The sequence below is a fragment of the Budorcas taxicolor genome, chromosome 15 (genome assembly GCF_023091745.1).
Source record: "Budorcas taxicolor isolate Tak-1 chromosome 15, Takin1.1, whole genome shotgun sequence".
In the NCBI taxonomy this organism is placed as follows: Eukaryota; Metazoa; Chordata; class Mammalia; order Artiodactyla; family Bovidae; genus Budorcas; species Budorcas taxicolor.
The window spans coordinates 33671223-33695879 of NC_068924.1; the positions used below are offsets into that span (position 1 = coordinate 33671223).

The following is a 24657-nucleotide window of genomic DNA, read 5'->3' on the forward strand; positions in this document are numbered from 1 at the left end:
GTTCCCACTTACCAGTCTATGTATGGAGGCAAAGGAAGCTTTTTATGGAGGTGAAAACTTCAAACCAGAAAGAGAAGCACTGAGCAGAGTTGGATGAACATTGAAGGACTTAGAGACCATGGGTGACTCAGAGGTCCCGGATGCCTGGGCCATTGCAAAGGACTTGACGACAGTGGGTAACTCAGTGAACTGACCCCTTTCATTGCAGAGCCCTGTGCTGTCGTCATGGGTGCAGTATTTGAGGATGGAATAGTAGCTTTTTAAATTTTTTTTTTTTTTTTTTTTTAATTTTTGACCATGTCACACAGCATGTGGGATCTTAGCTCCCTGACCAGGAATCGAACCCTCACCCCCTGTGTTGGAAGCATGGAGTCTTAACCACTGGACTACCAGGAAGATCCCTCAGTAGCTTTTTTAAAGGAAGGAGTTCCATGTCTCCATCCATTATTTTGTAAGTCTTCACAGACGTTTCTTGCCATTTTCTCTTTCAATCCAGCACTTTTTCACTTCGTTCGGGGCCCGGGACCGGACGTACATGATGATGTTCCGGCTCTGGCAGAATGCTCTCCTGGAAAAGGTAAGTCCTGCTCCTTCCTCGGCCTCTGGATGCACACCCACTAGAATGTCCCTGCCCCTTGGGTGAGGGCCACGGGGTGATTGCTGTTGCTGCAGCATTGGCCTACTCTTAGGAAGCCCCTGCTTCCCCTGGTTCCAGAATTCCTCCAGGCTCGTGGTAACATGTCCTCCACTGCTGGTGACTCAGGTGCTGGGAGTAGCATGTCCTCTTAAATGAACAACCTCCTGGCTGCCTGGAGCAAGGCCCTGTTGACTTAGGGCACTCAGCTCTGCTGTTTTAAAATGTACTGGGGTTTGTTTCAGTCAGGTGTGGTAAAACACACAGAAACAGGAATAACTCACGAGGAAGAAGTTTTTATACTCACAGATCCCTAGAGCAGAGGCCCAGCATACCATACAGGAAGCTGCAGGTTAGTCAGGAGGCAGAGAGAGCGAGGAGCCACCGCAGAATAAGAGCCTTCATTTCACAGGAACGAATGAGCGTTGCTGTTGCTTAGTCGCCCCAGTTGTGTCCGACTCTTGCAACCCCATGGATGGTAGCCCACCAGGCCCCTCTGTCCATGGGATTCCCAGGCAAGAATCTTGGAGTGGTTTGCCACTTCCCTTTCCAGGGGGATCATCTTGATCCAGGGATCAAACATGCATCTCCTGCATTGGCAGGTGGGTTCTTTACCACTGAGCCACCTGGGAAGCCCAAGCAGGTTTAGGACTGGCTGGTTTGAATGTGTCATCAGGCTTCAGGATAGAGAGACTTCTCTCCAGAGAGACCGTCCAGGGGTAATTAGTGCAAGAGAGGACTGGCCTGGAATGTAAGAGCTATAAAGGGAGGTCCTTGAGGGTGTGGACTTTGGCTTGGAGGCTTTACCTAGAAAAGGTGTTCTTCCTCGTGAGGTGATTTTTATCTGTAGAAATTAGCTAATCCTGCAAGGGGCAGGCCCTCCACAGTCAGCAAGGCCTTAGATGTCAGAACATGAAAAATACAGAAAATAGGATTGGGAGTTTATGATTAGCAAATGCAAAGTATCATATATATAGAATGGATCAACAACAAGGTCCTACTGTATAGCACAGGGAACTCTATTCAATATCCTCTGATAAACCAAACTGGAAAAGAATATGAAAAAGAATATATTGATATATAGGTATATGTGAATCACTTTGCTGAACAGCAGAAATTAACACAATATTATGAGTCAACTATACTTCAATAAAATAAACCTTTTTTAAAAAATACAGAAAGTAGGAAAATAGAGTTAATACAGCCACCAGTTGACCACCTGAGTGAAGGGGATTCTGTGGGAGATGTAGATGAAGGAGACCTGGCTGAAGGTGTTAGAGAATTCCCATGCAGATGCCAAAGTTGGTGGGGGCAGCAGGGGTTAAGAAACAGCCTCCCTGCCAGAGAAAGAGACTTAGGGGGGGAAATTATATGATCATATAATAATTCCAATTATATATATGATATATATATAGTTAGGTATAATGTGTGTATCTACCTTGACTCTAGCCCAAACTTACCATCAGCTAAAGGAAATTGAACAGATGTGCTGTTTAGAGCTTTTTCTAACCTAAAAGTCTGTAGCCCTCGTGTAAATCCTGATAACTTGAGTTGATCATCAACCTTTATCAGCCATGGATAGTGGTAAAATGATAATGCATTTGGGTCTCCCCTGGCAGGTTTGAATTTTCAGCTCACAACCACTGTCATTTCTAAGACAGAGGATCATCCATATGGTTTGCAAAAGCTCTCACAAAATAATCAAGAATTCTGCCTGATGAGCAGAGTCTGCCAGTTGTGCTTGCCCCAGCTATGGTCAGATGAGCTGAGCCCGGTGGACTCAGGCAGGGAAGGCTGCTTGGAGAAGGCAAACTGTGAGGAAGGGGAGGGCGTGGTCTGGCAGGGAGGCAGGCATGTTCTGGGCACGGTGGATGGTGTCCATGAAAGCTGGAGGGAGGAGGTCCAGGTACAGGAGAAGCAAGTGCCTTCCTCTGGGACCGGAAGAGCGAACACAGAGAGCTGCCCCCGACACACGCACACACACTCTCCTGGCTACCCCAACACACACACACTCACACACACACACACACTCACACACACACACACTCACACTCTCCTGGCTACCCCAACACACACACACTCACACACACTCTCCTGGCTACCCCAACACACACACACTCACACACACACACGCACTCACACACACTCTCCTGGCTACCCCAACACACACACACTCACACACACACACGCACTCTCACACACTCTCCTGGCTACCCAACACACACACACTCATACACACACACACTCTCCTGGCTACCCCAACGCACACACACTCACACACACACACACACACACACACACTGTCACACACTCTCCTGGCTACCCCAACACACACACACACACACACACACACACACACACACACACACACACTCTGCTGGCTACCCCAACACACTCACACACACTCTTCTGGCTACCCCAACACATACACACACACTCATACACCCTCTCCTGGCTACCCCAACACACACACACATACACGCTATCCCAACATACACACACACACACACACACACCCCCCCTGGACCCTGGCTCAGAGAGAACTGCAACTGCTATTCTGGGCGTTTCTCCACTGGGATCCTGGAACCCTGGCTCATGGCGTCCCACCAGCTGCCTGCTTCTTAAACTATACCTTAAACCCGGTGGTGGTTTAGTCGCTAAGATGTGTCCGACTCTTGTGACCTCATGGACTGTAGCCTTCCAGGCTTCTCTGTCCATGGGTTTCTCCAGGCAAGAATATTGGAGTTGGTTGCCATTTCCTTCTCCAGGGGATCTTCCCGACCCAAGAATCGTACCTGGGTCTCCTGCATTTTCAGGCAGATTCTTCACCGACTAAGCTACGAGGGAAGCCCACACCTTAAAAGGGTGACATCAAAAGAAATCGCCAATTCCTTATCAGATCTATTGGTGGGAACGTTCTTTACTGTTTCTGCTTTTCTTAACACTTTTTTTTTTTCACATGTATCCCTCCCAGCATCTCTCCCTCCCAGAAAACCAAGACTCATCCATGGTCTCCACCTTTGACCTTCATTCTTTGACATTCTGTTGCCTCTTGCCTGAAACTCTGAACCTCAGTGAGAGCTAACTTTTCTTAGGACACTGCTTTTGAGAAGACTATGTAGACATCCAGTGAAATGAGAAAGACTGTATATGGAACTAATACATAGACCTGTAGGCGAACTGATTGTGATTAAGGATAAAGAAAGAAGTATTCAGGCAGTGAAGAGAGAGTTGGATCCAGTGACCTTTGAGGCCCCTGAAGCTGTGAGAATGTCAGCTTCTTTCCAAGCACAGGAACTGCCCAGCTGAGGAATGGGCCACCTTGGAGGTGTCACACCTCATTCCTGGATCTGATCCATTGAGGCCTACGAGGCCACTGTTAGTATCAGGAGATTCCTGCTGAGTCAGGGAGACTGGCTCAAGGTTGTCTCATTCTGAGTCCAGCTCAGAAGCTCTGTGATCATTTTGGCCCCAGAGTACCTTGGTTTATGCTGCTTAATGCAGGGCCTCACTCACAGGACAGGAGATGGGCAGTTCAAGGGCCCACCAGTTCTGCTCTGCAGACCTGAATAGAGGGAACAGGTCAAGTTCCTGGCTTTGCTAAAAGCCATCTTCTGGAAGAACAGATCTGGAGCAGAGGGCAGGGCAGGGGTGGGGTTTTCATGGAGTTATCACCCTCCACTTATCCAGCTGAGGAGGGTAGAGTTTGGCTTCTCATCCCTCGAGGGAGTCCAGGTAAACTCAGTGCCTCTGTGGAGAGTGGAGTCCCGAGGAAGGGAGGGTCAAGCCTCTCTGCTGTCCCCTGCAGCCACTGTGCCCCAAGGAGCTGTGGCACTTCGTCCACCAGTGCTACGGGAACGAGCTGGGCCTGACCAGTGACGACGAGGACTATGTGCCTCCTGATGACGACTTCAACACGATGGGGTGAGCGAGGCAGGGGGCAGGCCGCCTGCGGGGAGCCCTTCCAGGGGGCGAGAATGGCCAGAGACTGGCATCTAAGTCAGGCCCCGAGGGAATCGAGGGGGCACCGAGGACGGGGCTATGGGAAGCCCCTCCCAGATGGAGGAAGTGGGTGGCTGGCCCAGCCAGCCAAGGCGAGGTGGGGAGCGGGAGGTCAGGCTGGACTCTGAGGGCTGCTGGGCCGGCATGATTTCCTCAGAGGAGGGTGAGAAGCCAGGGAAGGCTTCAAATAGATAATTGATGAGACCTGACTTAACATTTTAACATCACTCTGTCTCCTGGGTTGAAGATAGGCTGAAGGGGAACCAGGGCAGATCGGCTAAGAGGCTGCTGAATAATTTAGACCCTTTAGATGAGAGGTGATGGTGGTTTGGACCAGGAGGGTAGCTGTAGAAACAGCAGTAAGAGGTTAGTTTCTGAATATATTTGGAAGATAGAACCAGCATATTTTGGAGGATTTGCTGATGAGTCAGAAAGGACTCACAAGTGGCTTTAAGGATCCACCAGCTGGAAGGATAGAGTTGTTCTGAACTGAGATGGACAATACCAGACGCAGAGCAGCTGTGAGGGAAAATTGGGAGCTTGATGTTAGGCAAGTTGAGTTTGGGATGACTGTTAGCCATGTGGAGATGTCACATGGGTGTTTGTGTGAGTGTGGGGAGGTCTGGGCTCGGGCCATAACCTCGGAGGTTGTTGGTGGCTGAGATCACCAGGTGACTGAATTAACATAAGAAGCAGCTCAGGGACTGGGCCTGGGAAAGAGGCAGCAAAAGAAAACACAAAAGAATATCCATTGAGGTGGGAGGACGCTAGCAATTTCGTGTGCTGGAAGCCAAGGGAAGGATGTTATGAAGAAAAGGGGCTGTTGCTGTATGTACCACGTGCTACTGATGGGTTAAAGTGGTGCAGGCAGGCTTGAGGTAGAGGTGTCGTGGTCGTGTGAGAGGCATAGAATAGACCGCAAGGAAAGAGCATCAGATGTGTAGTGTGTAGGCCTGCGCTCAGGTACCGCTTCTCACACTGAAAATAGTATTGTCACTTCACTGTGTATCTCCTTGATTGTCCTTAAAACGCATATCATGATTGACGCAGAGCTGTAACGCATCCAGGTGTGGTAACATGCAGAGGTTAGATGCCGATGAGAATGGTCTCTCCCTTGGGAGAAGCTACAATGGCATACCTGCGGTGTCCACAGAAATGTGCCCGCCTTTATCTCAAGGAGGGTTTTTCCTCAGTGTGTGATGCAGAGAAGTTTGCTATTTATGATCCAGAATCTGGGCAGCACCAGCAAAAGGCACTGGTTCAGAGTCCTATCCTAGTCACTGTGAGAAATCAGATGTATGCCCAGAGCACAGATGTTTGATTAAATGGTCAGCTTGGGGTGGGATGGGGTGCCAATGGGCAAAAAAGGAATTTTAAGGCAAATAATGGTCACATTTAAGAGAATGCCTGGAAAAGGTGAATTTTGGGATAGAGATTTTACCACAGGAAGGAGGGGTAAGGTGGGAAGGAGGCTTTAGAAGGGGAGTTCACAGGCAAGTAGTGAATAGAGGAAGGCCTTGGACACAGCAAAGAAACAGACGAGCCTGTATAGTTCTAGGAGTGTGAGTTTGTCGTGAGCTGGCCGTCTTGGCCACCGAGGTTAACGTAGGTTCATGTTGCCTCTCTTTTCAGCTACTGTGAGGAGATCCCTGTAGAGGAGAATGAAGTGAATGACAGCTCGTCCAAAAGCAGCATAGAGACCAAGCCAGATGCCAGTCCCCAGCTGCCCAAGAAATCCATCACCAACAGCACACTGACGTCCACGGGGAGCAGTGAAGCGCCCGTCTCGGTACGGGCAGGGACCCCACTTTGCTTCCACCCCAGCCCAGTGATGGTGTTTCCCAGCCTGGGGAGCAGGTAGAGGGGTGGCGGGTTATACCATGGTCAGTTTATGCAGAGGGGCTCCACATTCGAATGAGTGTACAATCCAGAGCTGGCCTCTCGGTGCGTCGGGTACCAGTTTGTTTGGCTTAGCAGATGAGAATCATTTCAAGTCCATTGTATGAGCTTTGCCCTTGGTGGTCTGCTGTGATCAGCCCGCTGGTGAAGAACTATTCCAGGTCTTTTTTTCACTGCCTTGATCTGAAGTCAAAGTCATACATGAGTACAGGGCTGCACAACCGCTCTGTTTATTCATCCCGTAAATCACGATGGAGCCCCTGGTATGGACACTCAAGGCTCCCTTCCTTGCTCCCTACCTGCTGTGCTGGCTTTGCAAAAGACATAACAGTATGGAAGGAGTCTGTCCTCTGGGACTTGGTAATGGAGCGGGTAGAGGCTGGATAAAGGAAGTGTCCGGGTGTGAGCTGGCAGGTAGAAGAAAGGGTTCCCAGAGAAGGGAGCCTTGTGTTCTAGTGGTTTAGGAGTCAGACCACTTGGCCTTAGAATGAAAACATCCATTCGATGCCTAGTCTGCATTTTCTGTCTCTGAAGTTAACTTGTTTTTTAAGTTATTGTGTCTGAGTTTTTTTTTTCTTTTTGACTGGCACTGGTCTTTGTTGCGGCATACAGACTCTGTAGTTGTGGCGTGTGAGCTCTCTAGCTTCAGTGTGTGGGCTTAGGTGCTCCGAGGAGGCATATGGTAGCTTAGTATCCTGACCAGGGATTGAACCCACATTCTCTGCATTAGAAGGCAGATTCTTGACTTCTGGCCCACCAGGAAAGTCCCTGAGGTTCACTTTAAAATGTAAAGAGATGTACCTGTTCCCTCACAGGGCTAAAGGGAGAATGAATCAAATAGTGCTTAAGAAGCCTTTCGAACCTTGCAGGAAACAGGCGGTAGTAGAGACAGGCTCACGTGGTGATATGATGGTGGAGGCCTGGGCCCAGGAGAAGAGCTGGACTAAAGGATCCTGCTGTGCCCACACGTGGGGCTTGGGGTCAGGAGAAGGACAGGGCCTCCTGCTGGGTTCTGTCTTCCACAGCAGAACTGGGGAGAACCCTGGTCCCCACACCCCAGCTCCTGAGCATTCTGAACATGCAGGCCCCCTCGACCAGCTCTTTGACTTCCCCCTGGAGAGGAAACCAGGCTGACCGCTCTGTCTCCACCCTAGTTTGATGGCCTGCCCCTGGAGGAGGAGGTGCTAGAGGGTGACGGGTCTCTGGAGAAGGAGCTCGCCATCGACAACATCATCGGGGAGAAGATTGAGATCATCGCGCCCGTGAACTCCCCTTCGCTGGACTTCAACGACAATGAGGACATCCCCACTGAGCTCAGTGACTCTTCCGACACCCATGATGAAGGTGGGCGTCCACAGTGGGGGCAGAGTGGCCCTTTCTCTCTCCAGACGTTTTGAAGGCTTAACAGATGTTCCCTTAATGGAGACGGGAGTCAGTCTGACTTCCCGGCGGAAGGGTGGGTGGGTAATAGAGCTCTTTTTTTAAAAAGATACTCTTGTTATTAGCAAATATCCCTTTTTGGGGTACTCACTGTAGGATCCTTGTCGTTTCATAGTTGTCTGTCTTTGCTCAGTGGGTAATGCTTTATCCCGCCATTTAGTCTTGTCATTGCATGCTGGCACTGGCTTTCCCGCAGCTGCCCATCAGTGTTTATGCCACCAGCAAAGTACCAGCCCCTGGAAGTTGATGGTTGTTGTTCAGTCACTAAGTCGTGTCCAACCAACAAAGAGATGGAAAAGAAGTAGCCGTGACCCCAGAGCTTGTTTTCCTAGAGACTAAGTGTAGAAAGCGTTCAAACAGGAAGAGCTGATCAACCATAGGAGCTGACTATGGGATTTAGTGGCAGCCTTGAAAAAAACACTCTCAATGGAGAAAGTGAGTCACTCAGTCATGACCGACTCTTTTGCAACCCCATGGACTGTAGCCCCCCAGACTCCTCTGTCCGTGGGATTTCCTAGGCAAGAATACTGGAGTGGGTTGCCATTTCCTCCTCCAGGGGATCTTCCGGACCCAGGGATCAAACCATCACCTCCTGCATTGGCAGGCGGATTCTTTACCACCTGAACCACCAGGGAAGCCCCTGGAAAATAGTTAGGTTTTAATAGACACTTGCTTTGACTCCAGCATGAGGGTTTCAGACCTAGTCTGTTGCCGTCAAATAGACTGTGGAGACAGTGCTTCTCTGACATTTCTAAGTAGGTGGCTTCTTGCTTCCCTCTGGCAGAGGGTTGGCCTCTCACCCTCGCCCAGGAACATGCTGCCTCTTACATTCCGGGGCGAGAGGCCAGATGCTCAGTGTTTGTGAGTGTGGCTGACGAGCACTGTGAGTTGGCGGTAGGGTAGGACTTGTGAGGCTGGGCCAGCAGTGCCCACTTCTCCGTCTGGACAGTCTCTCCTGTGAGTCACCTATAGCAGTGTCTCACCTGCGGTTGGTTTGCCACGGCCGTCTAGGGCTGCACAGGTGGTCTCTGTGTGATAACTGGGGTGCCGCTCTTGTAAACTGAGAAGGGAGTGTCTCTCCCAAATGTGCTCCACAGTCCTGCTCCTGCACAGTCGTGGGCATGGACCCTCCAGGATGCCCTGGCCTTCTCAGGGTCACAGGGATGCCAGAAATGTCAGCGTCCTGCTTGAGATCAGACTCCAGCCCTTGTGGGTCCCTCGATCAGGGCCTGGACGGTGCTGAGGGCTCAGGAGGAGTGCTGAGGTTTGAGCAACTCTCCTGTACTCTGAGGGACTTCCTGCATGGCTCAGCGGTAGAGAATCCGCCTGCCTATGCAGGATACATGGGTTCGATCCCTGGGTCAGGAAGATCCTCTGAAGAAGGAAATGGCAACCCACTCCAGTATTCTTGCTTGGAAAGTCCCATGGACAGAGGAGCCTGGCTGGCTATAGTCTATATATACATGGGATTGCAGAGTCGGACATGCCTGAGCAACTGAGCATGCGCGCACCTGTACTCTGAGGCTTTCTTCCTGTAGAAAATGAAATTTACTGAAGTCATGGGGGTAGAGGCAGCTTTATGGAAGGAGAGCAGACCTTACATATCACAGATCACCGCCCCGTAGTCCAGCCTAGAAGCTTTTATAGGAACAGACTCATAAGCGTCCCTGGACACACCTGTGCCCTGGGCTGCGCTGACATTTGCGGTCACTTGTGGTTTAACGTACAGACAGTTGATAACTGATCTTCTGGGTTCCGTCCGGCAGGCCCAGGGAGTAGTCATTTATTATATTTAAACTTTAGTCTAAAAGACCACTTTAATTTGGAAGGCTGAAAGTGTAAGGGCAAACAGTGGATTCATGAGCTCCTTGTAAAGGATGAGTGAATGGGATGCAACTAGAGTCCCACTGGACCAGTCCCATTGGCATCCAGTGCACGTGCCAGCCGAGGAATGAGGCCAGTTGACACGAAGCCACAAACAGTGGAGGCCAGGGCTCCCCCACCCCACCCGAGGCCTCCTTTGAGCCTTGGCGGCCATTCCCATATAGCCACAGAGACATAAGTGCCCTGGGGTATCCCTCACCTTCCCTGCCTACCCTCCTCATCCTCTCTGTGCAGGGGAGGTCCAGGCCTTCTACGAGGACTTGAGTGGCCGGCAGTACGTGAACGAAGTCTTCAACTTCAGCGTGGACAAGCTCTATGACCTCCTGTTCACTGACTCACCCTTCCAGCGGGACTTCATGGAGCAGCGACGCTTCTCAGGTCCGTGCCCCTCCCCAAGCTGGTGCCTCCCACCCCTTCCCGTTCTGTCTGCTCTGCTTTCCTCTCCTCCCCTCCAATGCACCCTCCTTTTCCCAGCCACCTGATGGCCCAGGGCGCTCCCTCTCCAGCTGCACGTGGTTCTGGAGCTCCCCGGGGCCCTGCCAGCTGCTCCTCCCCACACCACCATGGCTGCACTTGTCCTCTGCAGCCGGCCCTTCAGTGCTAGCCCCCAAAGGCTCAGCAGCGAACAGGAACCCCCAGGGCTCACCGTCTAGCCGAGAGCAGCAGCTGCCATGCCTGGTTGGCACATGCCACCCACTGGGCTCATCACCCTGTCTTGTCTCATTCAATCCTCCAGCCTGCCCTGGGTGCTGTTATTGTGGTCCCCATGATACCAGGGAAGGAGGTGGATCTCAGACCCCTGTTATCTGCCTAGGATCATGCAGCTGAGAAGGGGCCCGGATGGGATTCAAACCTCGGGCTCTCAGAGTCAGTGCTTTGCACCGGATGCTCCTTGCTCCTGCCCTGCAACTCTCCAGGGACCAATAAGGCTGCTCAGTATCCAAGCCTGCGGAGGAGCCCTTGGGCACCAGCGTAGCCCTCTGCCAGGAGGAGGGGCGTGCCAAGGGCAATGGGAGGTCGCGTCTCAGAGGAGAGGGCTTCTTCCCAAGGATCCCAGGCCCCCATCACAGTAGCTCCAGTGTTGCCAGCACCCCTGTAGGTGGCCCCCAGGACCTCCTGCCCTAGTCCAGAACAATACGCATTCCGGAGCCTGTGTAGGTCCTCGGCCAGTCTACAATGAGCCTCTTTCTGCTCGGACGCCCCTTCCTCTCAGCCTCCTCCCCCAGCCCTTTGACTTCCTTTGGAGGGGCCAGTTGGCAACCAGTGCAGCTGAGAGAAGGTCACTGGATGGGGCCACTCAGAGGTGGGGACAGCAGGCCTTTTTCCTTCCCTCATCCCCTGGCTCCCGTCTCCCCTCAGATATCATCTTCCATCCGTGGAAGAAGGAGGAGAATGGAAACCAGAGCCGAGTGATCCTTTACACCATCACCCTTACCAACCCTTTGGCCCCCAAAACTGCCACCGTCAGGGAGACACAGGTGAGCTGAGGTCGGGCGGGGACGGCCTCTGTTCTGCTGTAAATGATTCAGGAGAGAGATGTCAGGATGAACATCTGGGCGTGAGTGATGTTCAGCCTGAAACAGTGCTTAGATGCTGCGTTTCCCTCAGGTCCCCGCTCAGAAGTCAGGAGCCGGCGGGGGGTCGGGGGGGGGGGGGTCATCGGGAAGGATCGGTTTCTCCCGACTTGCTCCTCTTCAGCCCCGCCCCCCGCCCTTTCTTCCCTGCAGACCATGTACAAGGCGAGCCAGGAGAGCGAGTGCTACGTGATCGACGCCGAGGTCCTCACGCACGACGTGCCGTATCACGACTATTTCTACACCATCAACCGCTACACGCTCACCCGCGTGGCCCGCAACAAGAGTCGACTCAGGTGCTGTCTCTGCGGGCGGGCAGGTTCAGAGCAAGTCCCTGGTGTTCCTGGGGGACCCTGCATCGGACGGCACTGATGTGCTCCTGAGGAGGAGGAGGGAGGCGGGGGGGTGTTGGCTGTGGGCTCATTCTTTATTCTGTCTTTTCTCTGAATACTTCAAGACCCACCCCACACCCTCCCCCCAACCTGACAGCTCCTACTTCTCCACCACATGTTTCCTTCACCCCTCTGTGTATCTCTGTCTCTTCTGTCTTAAAATATTTACTTGGCTGCACCAGGCCTTAGTTGTCGCATGCTCCATCATTAGTTGTGGCAGGCAAGATCTTTTCTTAGATGCAGCTTGTGGGATCTAGTTCCCTGACCAGGGATCAAATCCGGGCCCCTGCCCTGAGAGGGAGGAGTCTTGGCCACTGGACCACCAGGGAAGGTCTCTGTGTCTCTCGTTCCTAAAGTATCAGAGCCACTGCTATTTAGTGATTGTCTGCAGTCCGTAAGTCTTATGTAGTTACTTCACCTCCATGAACTGGATTCTTTAGAGTAACCCAAGGAGGTGAGTGTGTCCTCACTTTTCAGGTAAGAAAACTGAGGGTCATTACAAGATGAGTAACTTTTCCAACAGTCACAAGCACTGAAACCCAGGTCTTAGAGAAGCGAATCTCTGCCCTTCCTGTCCTGCTGAATGCTGGGCACATTGCGAGTTTCCAGGCATCTTCCTGATGGCAGCGGCTCCAGCCGTCCAGGCCAGCAGGAGCCCACCCATCACTCTATTCCCAGCACCCAGGATGGGGCCTGCACACAGCGGAGTTAGAAAGTGTTGATTGAGTGATTAGCCGGATGCTGTTTATGGCTGTCCAGGGCACTGTGATGTGTGTTTCGAGGATGGAAGAAATTTAGACTCTGACATTTCAAGAAGCTTAGAGTTAGATTGAAAAGCCAAGACACACACCCATCTGAGAATAACTGGGTCGTGTACCTGTATCTTAAACCAAAATCTTTTACGGAGCAGAAATTCATTCGTGTCATTCAAATAGAATAGGAATTTGATAAAAGGTTGCAGTGGGGTCTTTGGGGAGTCAGGAAGATCAAATGAATACCCACACTTTGGAAAAGGGTCTGAATCCTTCTCGTCTTCTTATTTTAAAAAAATCCTTTTTGGCTTCTGTGAGAGCAGCCCCTCCCATCCCACTCTCTTCTTTTTCCTCCTCCTCTTCTCCCTCCCCGCTCCCTTCTCTTCTCCCTTCCTTCTTCCTTTTTTCCTCCCTCTCCTGCCCTCTCCCTTCTTTCACCTCTCTCCAGCCCCTCTCTTCCTCTCCTGCAGGGTCTGTGTTCCTTGCTTGCAGATTCCTTGGTTGGGGGTGGGGGTCTTCCAGCTGGATGTCCTTTCTGCCCAGCTCCCTTAGAGGTAGCTGCTTGTCCAGCTAGACCCCCACAGAGCCCACCCTTAGTCCAGGAAGTGGTTGCTGGGAGCGGGGTGAGGGCCATGGGCAAGCGCACATCAGACTGGGGTGGGGTCCCTTCTTCTTTCTCGTGAGGGCAGAGCCAGCAGCCTTGGACGTGGGGAGTATCGGGAGTAAAAGTGAACCTTCAGGAGAGCAGAGCAGCGGGTGAGCAGGAGCAGAAGGAGCTGATGCTGCAGGAGACCAGGCAGTGAGAGGCCCACGGGCAGAGCAGGAGCTGGCAAAGTGCTGGGGAGGTGGAAAGGCAGGAGACAGGTGGTAGCCAGTGAAACTCTTTTAACGGTGGAAGCTATGAAGCCCAAGACTCTGCCTTGGGCTCGAAGTCTCTGAAGACAGAGAAGGGCCCTGGGCCCTCCCAGGAGGAGGCCCCACGGTGTCATGAGTGAGCTCTGAGCTGGGAGTCAGGGCCCTTCATGTTAGTCTTTGGTCTGCTTACAAATTCTCAGGCTCAGTTTTCCCATCCCTAAAATGGGGATAACCCCACTAGCTTCACCTGCCTCCCAGGGTGCCCAGGGAAATCACATGACGTCATGGATGCAAACCTGTAAAGGGCAGTATGAGGCTGCTTTGACCTGAAACCTGAAGTTTCCTGTTCCTAGCAGAGGAGGGTCTACCCAGGAAAGGGCTGATCTTGGTTCTGGCTTCTTCCTCAGGGTCTCCACAGAGCTACGCTATCGGAAACAGCCCTGGGGGCTGGTGAAAACGTTCATCGAGAAGAACTTCTGGAGTGGGCTGGAGGACTACTTCCGCCACCTGGGTGAGCGCCTGCCGATGCTGCTGGGTGAACCCACCCTCTGTCCCCGTTCAAGCAGGGGAGGGGGCCTGGGACACAGGGAGAGACGGAGGAGGTGAGGGGGGCTTCACGGGGTCCCTGAGTCTGCCCAGGAATGGGTCCATGTATGTGAACGTGTGCACATTCAAGAGACTCTGACTGCGGCCTTTATGAGATTGTAATCATGATGGGTGGGCTTCCCTGGTGGCTCAGTGGTAAAGAATCTGCCTGCCAATGCAGGAGACATGGGTTTGATCCCTTGGTCAGGAAGATTCCCTGGAGGAGAAAATGACAAGCCACTTTGGTATTCTTGCCTGGGAAATCCCATGGACAAAGGACCCTGAAGGGCTGTAGTCCATGGGGTCACAAAAGAGTCGCACACAACTTAGCAACTAAACCACAATTGAAAGGATCCGTGACCCCCCCAGAATGAGCCCGAGGTCTAGATACACTGGTGGTAATGTTATGAGAAGGAAGTAGCCATTGAAGGCATCCACTGGGAAATGTGACGTGCCCTGGGTTGCATATGTGAGGGTGTACGTTGGAAGCCTTTGTCTACACACTGTTGAACGACCCAGAACAGGGCTTTGGGCTGGGCTGGGTCCCAGGATAACTTTCTAGGGCTCAGGGGCATCCCTGAGGGACCCCCTACCTTCCAGGCAACACCCCAGAGTCTGGTATGGGAACATGGTACTTTTAGAGGGCATTCAGCTAGGAGTGGATAGAGTTGCTCCAGAGGTCAGTATGTTAGGTTGGGGGCAAGGGCACGTGGCCTCTTACGTGGTCTTTTGACCCTGACAGAGAGTGAGCTGACCAAAACAGAGAGCACCTACTTGGCGGAGATGCACAGACAGTCTCCTAAAGAGAAGGCCAGCAAGCCCCCAACGGTGCGGAGGAGAAAACGGCCCCATGCCCACCTGCGGGTGCCACACCTGGAGGAGGTGATGAGCCCCGTCACCACGCCCACTGATGAGGACGTGGGCCACAGGATTAAACATGTGGCAGGTGCGTGCCAGGTGGGGGCAGGGTGGATGTCTCAGGGCTGTGGGCAGAGCTCCCTGCCTGTACCAGGCACACAGGCACACTCACCTTGCAGCCTTGGATAGACTAGGTGTGACTGGCTCTCGACTCATAAAGTCTGAGGCTCTGGATGCTGTACTGGAGTGGTCTTCAACCTTTTTGGCACCAGGGACGGGTTTCATGGAAGACAATTTTTCCATGGACTGGGGTGCAGGGTGGGGTGGCTTCAGAATGATTCAAGCTCGTTACATTTATTGTGCACTTTATTTCTACTATTATTACATCAGCTCCATCTCAGAACATCAGGCATTAGACCTCAGAGGTTGAGGACCCCTGCTGTACTATTTCCTTTTGCCCTTAAGCTCCCCAGCCCCTGCTGTACCCCTTATATGCTCTGTTGAACAGAAAGTGTCTTTGAGTTTTTGCCTCTGTGTTCCCTGAGCTCCATGGCTCCCTGAATGAGCTTGAGCCTGAAGCTTCTGCATTCTCAGGAAAGGCTCCTGGAGAAGCTAAAGCTCAGACCCCAGTGTTGCCTCGTAACAGGTCAGGGGGCACAAGGTGGCCCCCTCCGCGGTGTGTCTCCCTCCTCCCATGGAGCTGTGCACACTCTCCTGTCTGCTCAGGCGTGGAAACCTGCAGCAGGGGTTTTTCAGACTATGCTCTGCTCCTCCCTCCCCAGATATTGGGGTGTTGATCACAGCAGGTTGAGGCAGGGGGAGGAGGGGGGTGTCAGCCTTCCACATACTTCAACCGGCTTTAGCCGGAGCACTCCCATCTTATTTGTGTATTTTACATACAGGACTTCTGACTAACTTCTCATTTGAATAAACTGACCCTCAGTGTTCACGTGACTTCCTCAGCATCACGTGGCCTATTAGGGATAAAGCTAGCGCTGAAAGCTGCCTCTGGCCCAGCCCAGTGCTGTTTGCCTCCCACGGCTGCAGGTCTCTTTGTCCTGCATCTGCAGGTCCCAGCTACAGGGGTTGGGCGGTTTTCTCATCCATTCAGTCACTTCCCTTCTAGTTTCAGAGGGCAGAGGGCTATCCACGAAGCACATGGTTTCTGAGACAGCAGCATTACGGACAGCTCTGTGCAGGACCGGCCTCGTGTCAGCTGGTGGTAGGCTCGCGGGCTGCGTGATGATGGCCTCTTCCTTCTCCCCACAGGTTCCACGCAGACGCGGCACATCCCTGAGGACAGCCCCAACGGTTTCCACCTGCAGAGCGTGTCCAAGCTGCTGCTGGTTATCAGCTGTGTGTAAGGGACTCCGGCTCTCCCCCAGCCGTGCCCCCGCCCCTTCCTTTCTCGCCTGCCGCCTCCTCCCCATCTGTCTTCCTCAGGCGTCCAGACAGCCTCGCTGCTGCCCCGGTTCTTGCTTTCTCCCCTGGTCTCTCTCCAGATCGGTTGCTCTGTCTGTCACTCCTTGCCTCTTTGCTGCTTTTTTCTGTTTCATTCAGTGCTTTACTGTGTGCTAGGCCTTCAGGACTCAGAAGAAAACGCTGCAGATAGCATCCATGACAGGAACTCAATTTCAAGTGGGTCAGACAGGCAGGAATTGATGGTTACTGCAGTGTTGGATTGGAGAAGGCGATGGCACCCCACTCCAGCACTCTTGCCTGGAAAATCCCATGGACGGAGGAGCCTGGTGGGCTACTGTCCATGGTGTTGTGAAGAGTCGAACACGACTGAGCGACTTCACTTTCACTTTTCACTTTCATGCATTGGAGAAGGAAATGGCAACCCACTCCAGTGTTCTTGCCTGGAGAATCCCAGAGACGGGGGAGCCTGGTGGGCTGCCGTCTATGGGGTCGCACAGAGTCGGACACGACTAAAGTGACTTAGCAGCAGCAGTGTTGGATAAATGTTAATACAGAGATGCTACAGACATTTTAGGAGCCCACTCTTTTGTTTGTGACTGGTGTTCTGGGTGTCTGCTCTGTGCTGGGCATTGGGACTGCGCACTTACAGGCCCACCCTTCACTGGGCAGCCAGACAAAGTCCAGGACTTTGGAGTCCAGGAAAAGTGCATGCTTATTTTATTGTAAGCAATGTATACTTATTGCCATAAGCTATAAAACTGTGGGCTCAGTAACTTGCACAGGAAGTTCATTGAGAGAAAGGAGGATGTAAGGTGGGAGGGCTTCCTTGGTGGCTCAGACGGTAGAGAATCTGCCTGCAGTGCAAGAGACCTGGGTTTGATTCCTGAGTAGGGAAGATCCCCTGGAGAAGGGAGTGGCTACCCACTCCTGGGAAATCCATGGACAGAGGAGCCTGGCTGGTTACAGTCCATTGAGTCGCAAAGAGTTGGACACGACTGAGTAACTAACACACACAGAGTGGGAGGACATAGCTCTCTGACGTGTGAGCCCAGAGGCTGCTGTAAGGACTTTCGTACACCTTGGGCAGGAGCAGCTCGGACAGCTAAGTGCTGACTGCCCCTCTGCTTGGTTGGGCCACTGCCTGACAGCCTGGCCCTTCCTGCCTGGGGCTGTGCTGGGGGATGTGGGGGCATAGCTGAGGGAGTTGGGGACTCAAGAGCTGCCCAGATGGCTGCCCTCTCAGGGATGCACCGGGCACTAGACCGTCCGTAGCTCTGTCCTGCTCTGTGACGCCCACCCCACGCCCCAGCCTTCATGCCTTCACTGAGGGATTTTCAGAAACACAGAAGCAAGCACACAGCTCTGCCCACAGGAAACCGGGAAAGAAGTCCTGGACTAACACAGTTGGAGTTTCACTTTAAAAAAAAAATTACCCTGATGGCAGCATTGTGTATAGAAGAGACAAGAACAGGCAGGAGGCGGGGAGGCCAGTGGAGCAGATGGCAGTGATCTCAGCGAGAGGGGCTGGTCGGGCTGAGATGAGGGCCGGGGGCTGGGAGGGCCCAGAGGTTAAGGCTCATGGCACCTGGTTACGTAGCTAAAGATGAGGACCTTCAGGTCCACGTGCCTGTGAGGGCTTTGTCGTGGACAGAAACCTGGAACTTAGTGAAAAGACGTTGCGGAAGATGCTGTCCGTCCCCAGTGTTTCTGAGGTTGTCCAAATGGACGTGGCAGGTAGATAGCTGTGGACCTGGAGCTTAGAGGGGGAGCTTAGGCTGCAGTTGCGGATTCATTTGTCAGTAGCATCAGAGCCATGGTGTGCACGAGATCATCATGGCGGCGAGTGTGGAGCGTGAGAGGGGAGATGGGCTGAGGACAGGCCGGGGACCAGGTGGCAAGAGGGGGCCTGTGAGTGTCAGAAGGGGGGGCGCTCTTGTTCACTGCACCTAAATATGTAACATAAAAATAGATGCAAGTCTTCTGACTGTGACTATGGCATAAGCAGCCCACATATTTTTATAAAACTAAACACAAAGACAACTGTAAGACCAGTGAAAATCCACCTTCAGCAGCAGCATTTTAATGTCATTCCTACCACTGTCAAAACTGAATCTCTGATGTTGGGTTTGCTCAACAGAAAACTCTAACCTTGGGTTAGCTGTTTCAGCTCTTTCTGTGTTTTGTTGTAAGTAGAGAAGATCCGGTGGCCTGAGTAAATTGTATAGTGGATTAAGTCACGTTGGAGCTCTGATAGTTTAGGATATTCAGACCTCATCTTCCAACCCTAGAGTGTCTGGGCAGTGGGTCTGCTCCCAGTGTGCAAGTGGAACCTTCGAGAACAATGCAGGGCGTCTGTCTTAAGTGGCCCATGCCACCGTAAGCCTGCCCTGTGGCCATCCAGCCCTTGCATCTTTTCTCTGTTTAGACCACCCTCAGGCCTCACTTGAGCCACATCAAAGGGTGTCCCTTGGCCTCCGCTGAGCACAAACCAGACTGTAAGCACAATCCCAAATGCAGGTGCTGAAGTGGTTGCAGGGCACCTTGAAGAGGTGGCTTTCAGAAGATCCAGGTGTCTGGTGCAATTAAAGGTGGTATCGTTGAGATTCAGTACATCACTTAGAAGTCCTTGTGGAGAGCTCAGAGAGCCCCAAGAACACAGCTGAGTAGCCCTAGGGATTTGTAGCCGCCCCTTTAAGGAAGACAACCTTCCAGAGTGCTGGAAGCCAGGGTGAGAAACACAGAAACACATGCCACATGTATCACATATTTTGAAAGGTCAGAGACGTGGCAGATTTTCTTTGCTGGTCTTTTCTCCATCTATTTATCTTCCCATTTTTGTCATTCCTTTTCCTGTGTGTCTGGACCTCCTCCTTTAATTAAAGTAACCACACCCCTTGTGAGGGGTTTCACATACATCCCTTCCATGGGGGGCTTCACATACACCCACTCTGTGCACAGAGTCACCCCAGTAGAGTGGGTATTATTGGGAAACTTGATAGGAAGTTAAGAGGCTTCAAAGCCGGGAGCCAGGCTTTGTGCCCAGTTCTGCGTGTCTACGTCCTATCTGTCCCAGAGTCTTCATCTCTCCATTCCATGAACCTTGAGGCCGCTGAGGCCGAGAGGAGAGAATTCTCAGGCCATCACTGACTCTCCATTCCCTACTGGGTCCGACCCCTGGTTATCCTCCCAGCTCCCTGTCTCCTCGTAGCTCCGGCCTATCCCTGGGAAGCCTCGGCTGGTCCCCGTGCCCCCGGCAGGGCTCTGGCAGATGCATGGGGGAGCCAGGAGCTCTCAGGCAGCTGTGCTAACACCTGGGCAGTGTCAGGGGTCAGAGCTGGGAAACCTTGTCTCAATTGATCTCCCTTGAGATACCAAAGGTCCACTTACAGTTGCCCCCAGCCCTTCCTTGCTCACTGTCCTCATCTGCTGTTTCCTCTGCTCCTGGTGTTTCTTTCTCACTCTCTGTCTGGCTCGAGTTAAGCGCAGCCTCCCCTTCCCCACACGAGTCTGTTTCTAACCTCTGCCTCCTCCCCACTTTTCTTCCTTGCTCCCATTAGGATCTGTTTCAGGTACTGTCTGATCGCTTCTTTCACGCCCTCATCTCTTTTCCTCTCCATCCACCTCTCTTCCCCCAGCACCCACTTCTGGGTGATTGTGTGTCTCTCCTTCCTGAGGCCTTCACCCCACACACCCCTCCACGGTCCTCCTGCTGTGCCCCAGCCCCTCCAGGTGAGAGTGCGTCTCTCTCTCTCTCTCCTGCCCCCCCCTTGCTGCATTCCTCTCCCCACCTCCCCCAGCTCACTTACTCACTCACTGCGATGCTTCAGGTGACCCAGTGGTCAAGGACGGTGGCCTCTGGGGTGGGGTGCATCCCTGCCTCTGAGAGGGAGGGTGCCCTCCTAGATTCCATCTCATGGCTGCTGTTTCCACCCCCTGCCCCCCTCCCCCAATCTCCTCCTCAGTCTGGTGCTGCTGGTCATCCTCAACGTGATGCTCTTCTACAAACTCTGGATGCTGGAGTACACCACCCAGACCCTCACTGCCTGGCAGGGTCTCCGGCTCCAAGAAAGGTAACCCCAGCCTCTTCCCTTGCTCCCCTCGCTGCCCCCTGCTGTGTCCCAGCGCCTGCCTCTCTGGGACGGCCCTGCTGCCCTTTGTGGGGTGGGAGTGGGTAACCCTTGGGAATGAGTCCATGGATGAGCTCTGATAGTTGTCCCTGTAGTTTAGTCTATTTCTGATTTGGGGCACAGGAGAACCTGCGAAGGACAGAGCACTCTGATGTGGGGTCTGGGCGCACAGGACATAACTCCAGCTGCTGCGGTACCCCTTCTCCTACCCCCACAGGTTACCCCAGTCCCAGACAGAGTGGGCCCAACTCTTAGAGTCCCAGCAAAAGTACCACGATACTGAGCTCCAGAAATGGAGGGAGATCATCAAATCCTCGGTGATGCTTCTTGACCAGGTGAGACGCCCTGACCTGCCCTCCTTGCCCCAGGCTTCTAGACGCGGACCGTCTTCCCTGCGCTCTGCGAGGAGCACCGTCTCCCTCCCCCAGTCCTCCTCCTCCATCCGATCTTCTCCAGGCCAGCCGTGGTTCTTGTCTTAGAGCCATCCTTGAGTGAGCTGTTGGAAACACCCGGGTTCCCCAAAGTTACATCAGTGAAATAACACAGTGGATTTGCAAGAGGAAAAAACTATAGATTAGATGGAAGGAGAGCTATTTTTTTTCCTTGGGAAGCCACAGCCATCTGACAGGCGTTTAGAGATAGAGCTCCCTTTTTACTGAGATTTATCTTCCCAGAGGGCATGTCTTCCTCGTTCCTTTCGATGTGTTCCATCCATCCTCCACCACCTCTTGCCCTCAAAACACAGACACAACACCCAACATTCAGGACATGGCTTCTCCTCAGAGGCTGTGCTGCGAGTCTGAGAAGAAGGTTGTACTGTGTCTTCTCTCTGTAACATCTTCATCCTGCTTCTTCCTGCTATCTGAAAACTGAATGCATCTCTTTAAGAAAGTCCTCCTGAGGCGAAATCACTAACTCCATTTCATCAGACAGAGGTGGGATCCTCCCCTTGCCACTAACTAGTTTTGTGACCTTAAGTAAAGGATTTTGTATCGGTAACCTTCCATTTCTTCATCTATACGATGGAAGTTGTAATCGTTGCTTCATGAAATTGCTGTCCCATTTGCTCTGATGGCACATAGGCAGTCATTAATATTAAATTTTCTTTCTCCTTCATCATTTGGTCTCTTAGTTCTCAATTAAGGAGAGAGAATTTTAATTCAACTACCAAGATCCTGCATGCCTTATGGCACAGAAACCAAGAAACAAAACAGAAGCAATATATATTTTTTTAATATTTACTTTTATTTGTTTAATTATTTGGCTGTGCTGGGTCTTAGTTGGGGCATGCAGGATCAAGTTCCCTGACCAGGGATCGAACCCAGGCTCCCTGCCTGGAGAGTGCGGAGTCTTAGCCACTGGACAACCAGGGAAGCCCCCAGAAGCAATATTGTAACAAATTCAATAAAGACTTTAAAAGTGGTCCATTTAAACAAAACAAAAAAAAAACTTTATAAAAAAAAAATAGTAGATGCATGAGATTGATGGGTAAGAGAGAAGTGTTTGAGCTGGGGAGGAGGAACAGTGTGGCAGCTGTTCCAGGGTAGGAGGGCAGTAGACTTGGGATCAGCGGGAAGCCAAGCTGAGTGAGGAGAAGACCAAGCCAGCCAAGCCAGTGGCCTTGTATGCAGGTCCTGATAGCAGTGGAAACTTTGAGAGAATTCTGAATTTAGAGCAACGAGGACCGTGGGGTGAGTGGCGGGGTGGGGGGGTGAAACTCAGTGACACAGCGACCCTTACCCTGGGGGTGCCCAGTGCTATTCATAGATCAGCTGTCCTTTGCCCTGAGACTGTGTCCCTGGAGAACCACCCTGTTTTTGGAGCCTGCCCCCTTCAGCTCCCTGGCGTGGCAGGGGACCTCCCATACTCAGGCGCAGTGGGTGCTGCTGGCTGGAGAAGCCCATTTGAGGGCACAAACCCGGGCTGGGGTGCGCTTCCTTGTCTTACAGATGAAGGACTCACTCATCAATCTTCAGAATGGCATCAGGTCCCGAGACTACATGTCAGAAAGCGAAGAGAAGAGGAACCGGTACCACTGACAAGGCAGGAGCTGGGGTGTCTGCAGGAGGCCTGTGCAATACATGTACAGAGACCATATAAATATATATATAAATATATATATATACAGATATAAATATATATTATATACAGATTTTAAAAAGAGCTAATGCCTATGTACCAGGGAGAAGGAGCAGGGCCACCCCCTGCACTGGCCGGCGGAGTGCCGAGGAGGGCAGGGACCGCCTCTCAGCACCGACCTCCCCCGAACCTCCTGCTCCCCATCCTGTCGTCCCCACCCTTTTCCTTGCTGACCACTCTCGGCTCTGAGAAGGGAGATGTCGAGCCAAAGTTATGCCTGTGAAGACCCTGGGGTCGCGAGAAGAGGTCTCAAGGCGGGCATTGCTTAAGGTGCTTCATTCCCGAATCCCCTTTCGGTTTGTTTCTAAAACAGAAGAGAATCTTTTCTTCCCTACCCCATGCTTCCCCCAAGATGTTCTCTTGGGAAAGAGGAAGCGTCCAGGGCAGGAGCCTGATCTAAGCTCCACTGTACACGTGCGTGGACCTCACACCACGAGTCTGGTGAAGGGGTCCCGCAGGCCGGCTGGGCAGGCGTCTCTGAAGGGTTTGGGCTTCGTGGCTGCAGGCTCCTAAGGGCTGGTGTTCTGATGAAGGGCATCCTCCTCCATTACCCCCTGCACCTTCCTCTAACCTGTGTGGGGTGTGGACCCAGTAAGGGTGGGGTCTCTTCCTTTCCCACCCCACCCCCTTCTCTCTGGTCTTTTCCCAGGCTGGATCTGGGTGAAGTGTCACTTTTTAGTGCCTAAAGCCCTATTTTTCCTCTGTGCCCTAAGAGCACATTGTTTATTAGTCAGGGTGGAATGTTTTTGATCTTGTTAAACTTCTCTTTTAGTGATTGTAAGCAAGTCAGGTCTGTGGCTCTAACCCCTTCCCTTTGAGCTGTCATTTGATTTCTAGGGTGAATCAGGGTGTTCTAGGACCTCCAGGGTTTGAGGAGGTGAATGTATTAGCCATGGACGGAATGGAGGGTCTCACCACAGAGCTCCTCTGAGTAGTGAGCACCAACATCCACGCGCTTCCTGGCTGCCAGCATCATTTCCTCTTGGTGAGGAACCAACTTAGTCAAGGGAGATGACTATCTGAGATACTTTGCCTGTGAAAGAAGACCTAGGCCTTGGAGAGAATGAATTTGGCCCCGGTGCATAGGTTTGGGCAGGAAAAAGCCAAACAAGTCTGCCCCACTGGGGGCCGTTCCAGATCCTGTTCCTCTGAGTTAGGAATGGAAGTTCTAGCAGGAGGAGCAAAGCCTTTGCTGGCCTCTGGCCCCAGAGAGGTATGAGATCACTAAGGAATAGGAAGAAGGCCATGGATTAGGAAAGTGAGTCATCGAGGGCCTTTGAGGGCTGGCTTACAGAACCCATGATCTTCTGACCTCATGAGGCCCTGCTGCACGTGCTTAGCATCCTTTACACTAACTGCTGTTTCTTCCTGTGATGACCCAAGGAATCCTGCCAGCCCTGGGCAGGGCTTGTAGAGATTCTTATTAGGAAGGGATTATACCAATTTGGCAAGGAGAGCTCTTCCAGATTTCTTTTTCTAGCAGATCTCTTAATGGAACAGACAGAGGGAAGGGAGAGTTGATCACTTACCTAGCCAAAAAGAAGAGCTATATTATATTCCCTTGGACTGGCCTGAGCATCCCACTTTGGCAATTAAGAAAAGTTTTTAACTTTTCATTCTGCCTGAAAAAGAGGTTCTTGTTATTGCCCTAAGGGTAGGAAGAGAAGACAGACAAGCTGCAGCCAGGTAGGATGAGAAGGTTCCATGAGGGTCATCTGGAACTGATAGCCCTCATGTAGAAAAGGAGATACGAGGAAATGGAGTTGCATGGAATCCTTGTGAAGGGTGCATGTGCCCACAGGCCAGGCGGTCGAGATCAGCCCTGACCAGGACTTTGAATGGGAGACCCTGATGAGCATCAGAGCTTATGGGACCCAAGCCAAACGAGAAGGAGGAGTGCAGGCTGCCAAGAACTTTCTTGTTGGAGTAGCTAGAAGTCAAAAGTATTCTCAGAAACTTTTGAAAGGACAAATGGTAAATTCTCTAATTTATTCCATGCATATTTATTTATTTAATTATTCAGTTATTAAAAGTAGTGTATTGGGACCTTCAGGGTGATTTGAAAAGGGCTATTTGCTGGCAATAAAGTGGTGG

The 24657-nt window shown here is 52.1% G+C and overlaps 1 protein-coding gene across 1 annotated transcript in view; it reads left to right on the forward strand.

Annotated features, from left to right (window-relative positions):
• The window catches only part of GRAMD1B (GRAM domain containing 1B), a 184827-nt gene extending 162337 nt beyond the window's left edge, over positions 1-22490 (forward strand). Inside the window, exons 8-20 of the mRNA XM_052652474.1 lie at positions 497-577; positions 4443-4558; positions 6269-6425; positions 7690-7879; positions 10094-10237; positions 11219-11337; positions 11587-11729; positions 13840-13943; positions 14760-14963; positions 16145-16235; positions 20260-20367; positions 20642-20759; positions 22374-22490. Coding sequence (XP_052508434.1) covers positions 497-577; positions 4443-4558; positions 6269-6425; positions 7690-7879; positions 10094-10237; positions 11219-11337; positions 11587-11729; positions 13840-13943; positions 14760-14963; positions 16145-16235; positions 20260-20367; positions 20642-20759; positions 22374-22463 — 1665 coding nt within the window. The 3' untranslated portion in view covers positions 22464-22490. The remainder of the gene's footprint in view (positions 1-496; positions 578-4442; positions 4559-6268; positions 6426-7689; positions 7880-10093; positions 10238-11218; positions 11338-11586; positions 11730-13839; positions 13944-14759; positions 14964-16144; positions 16236-20259; positions 20368-20641; positions 20760-22373) is intronic.
• Positions 22491-24657: the final 2167 nt, after the last annotated feature.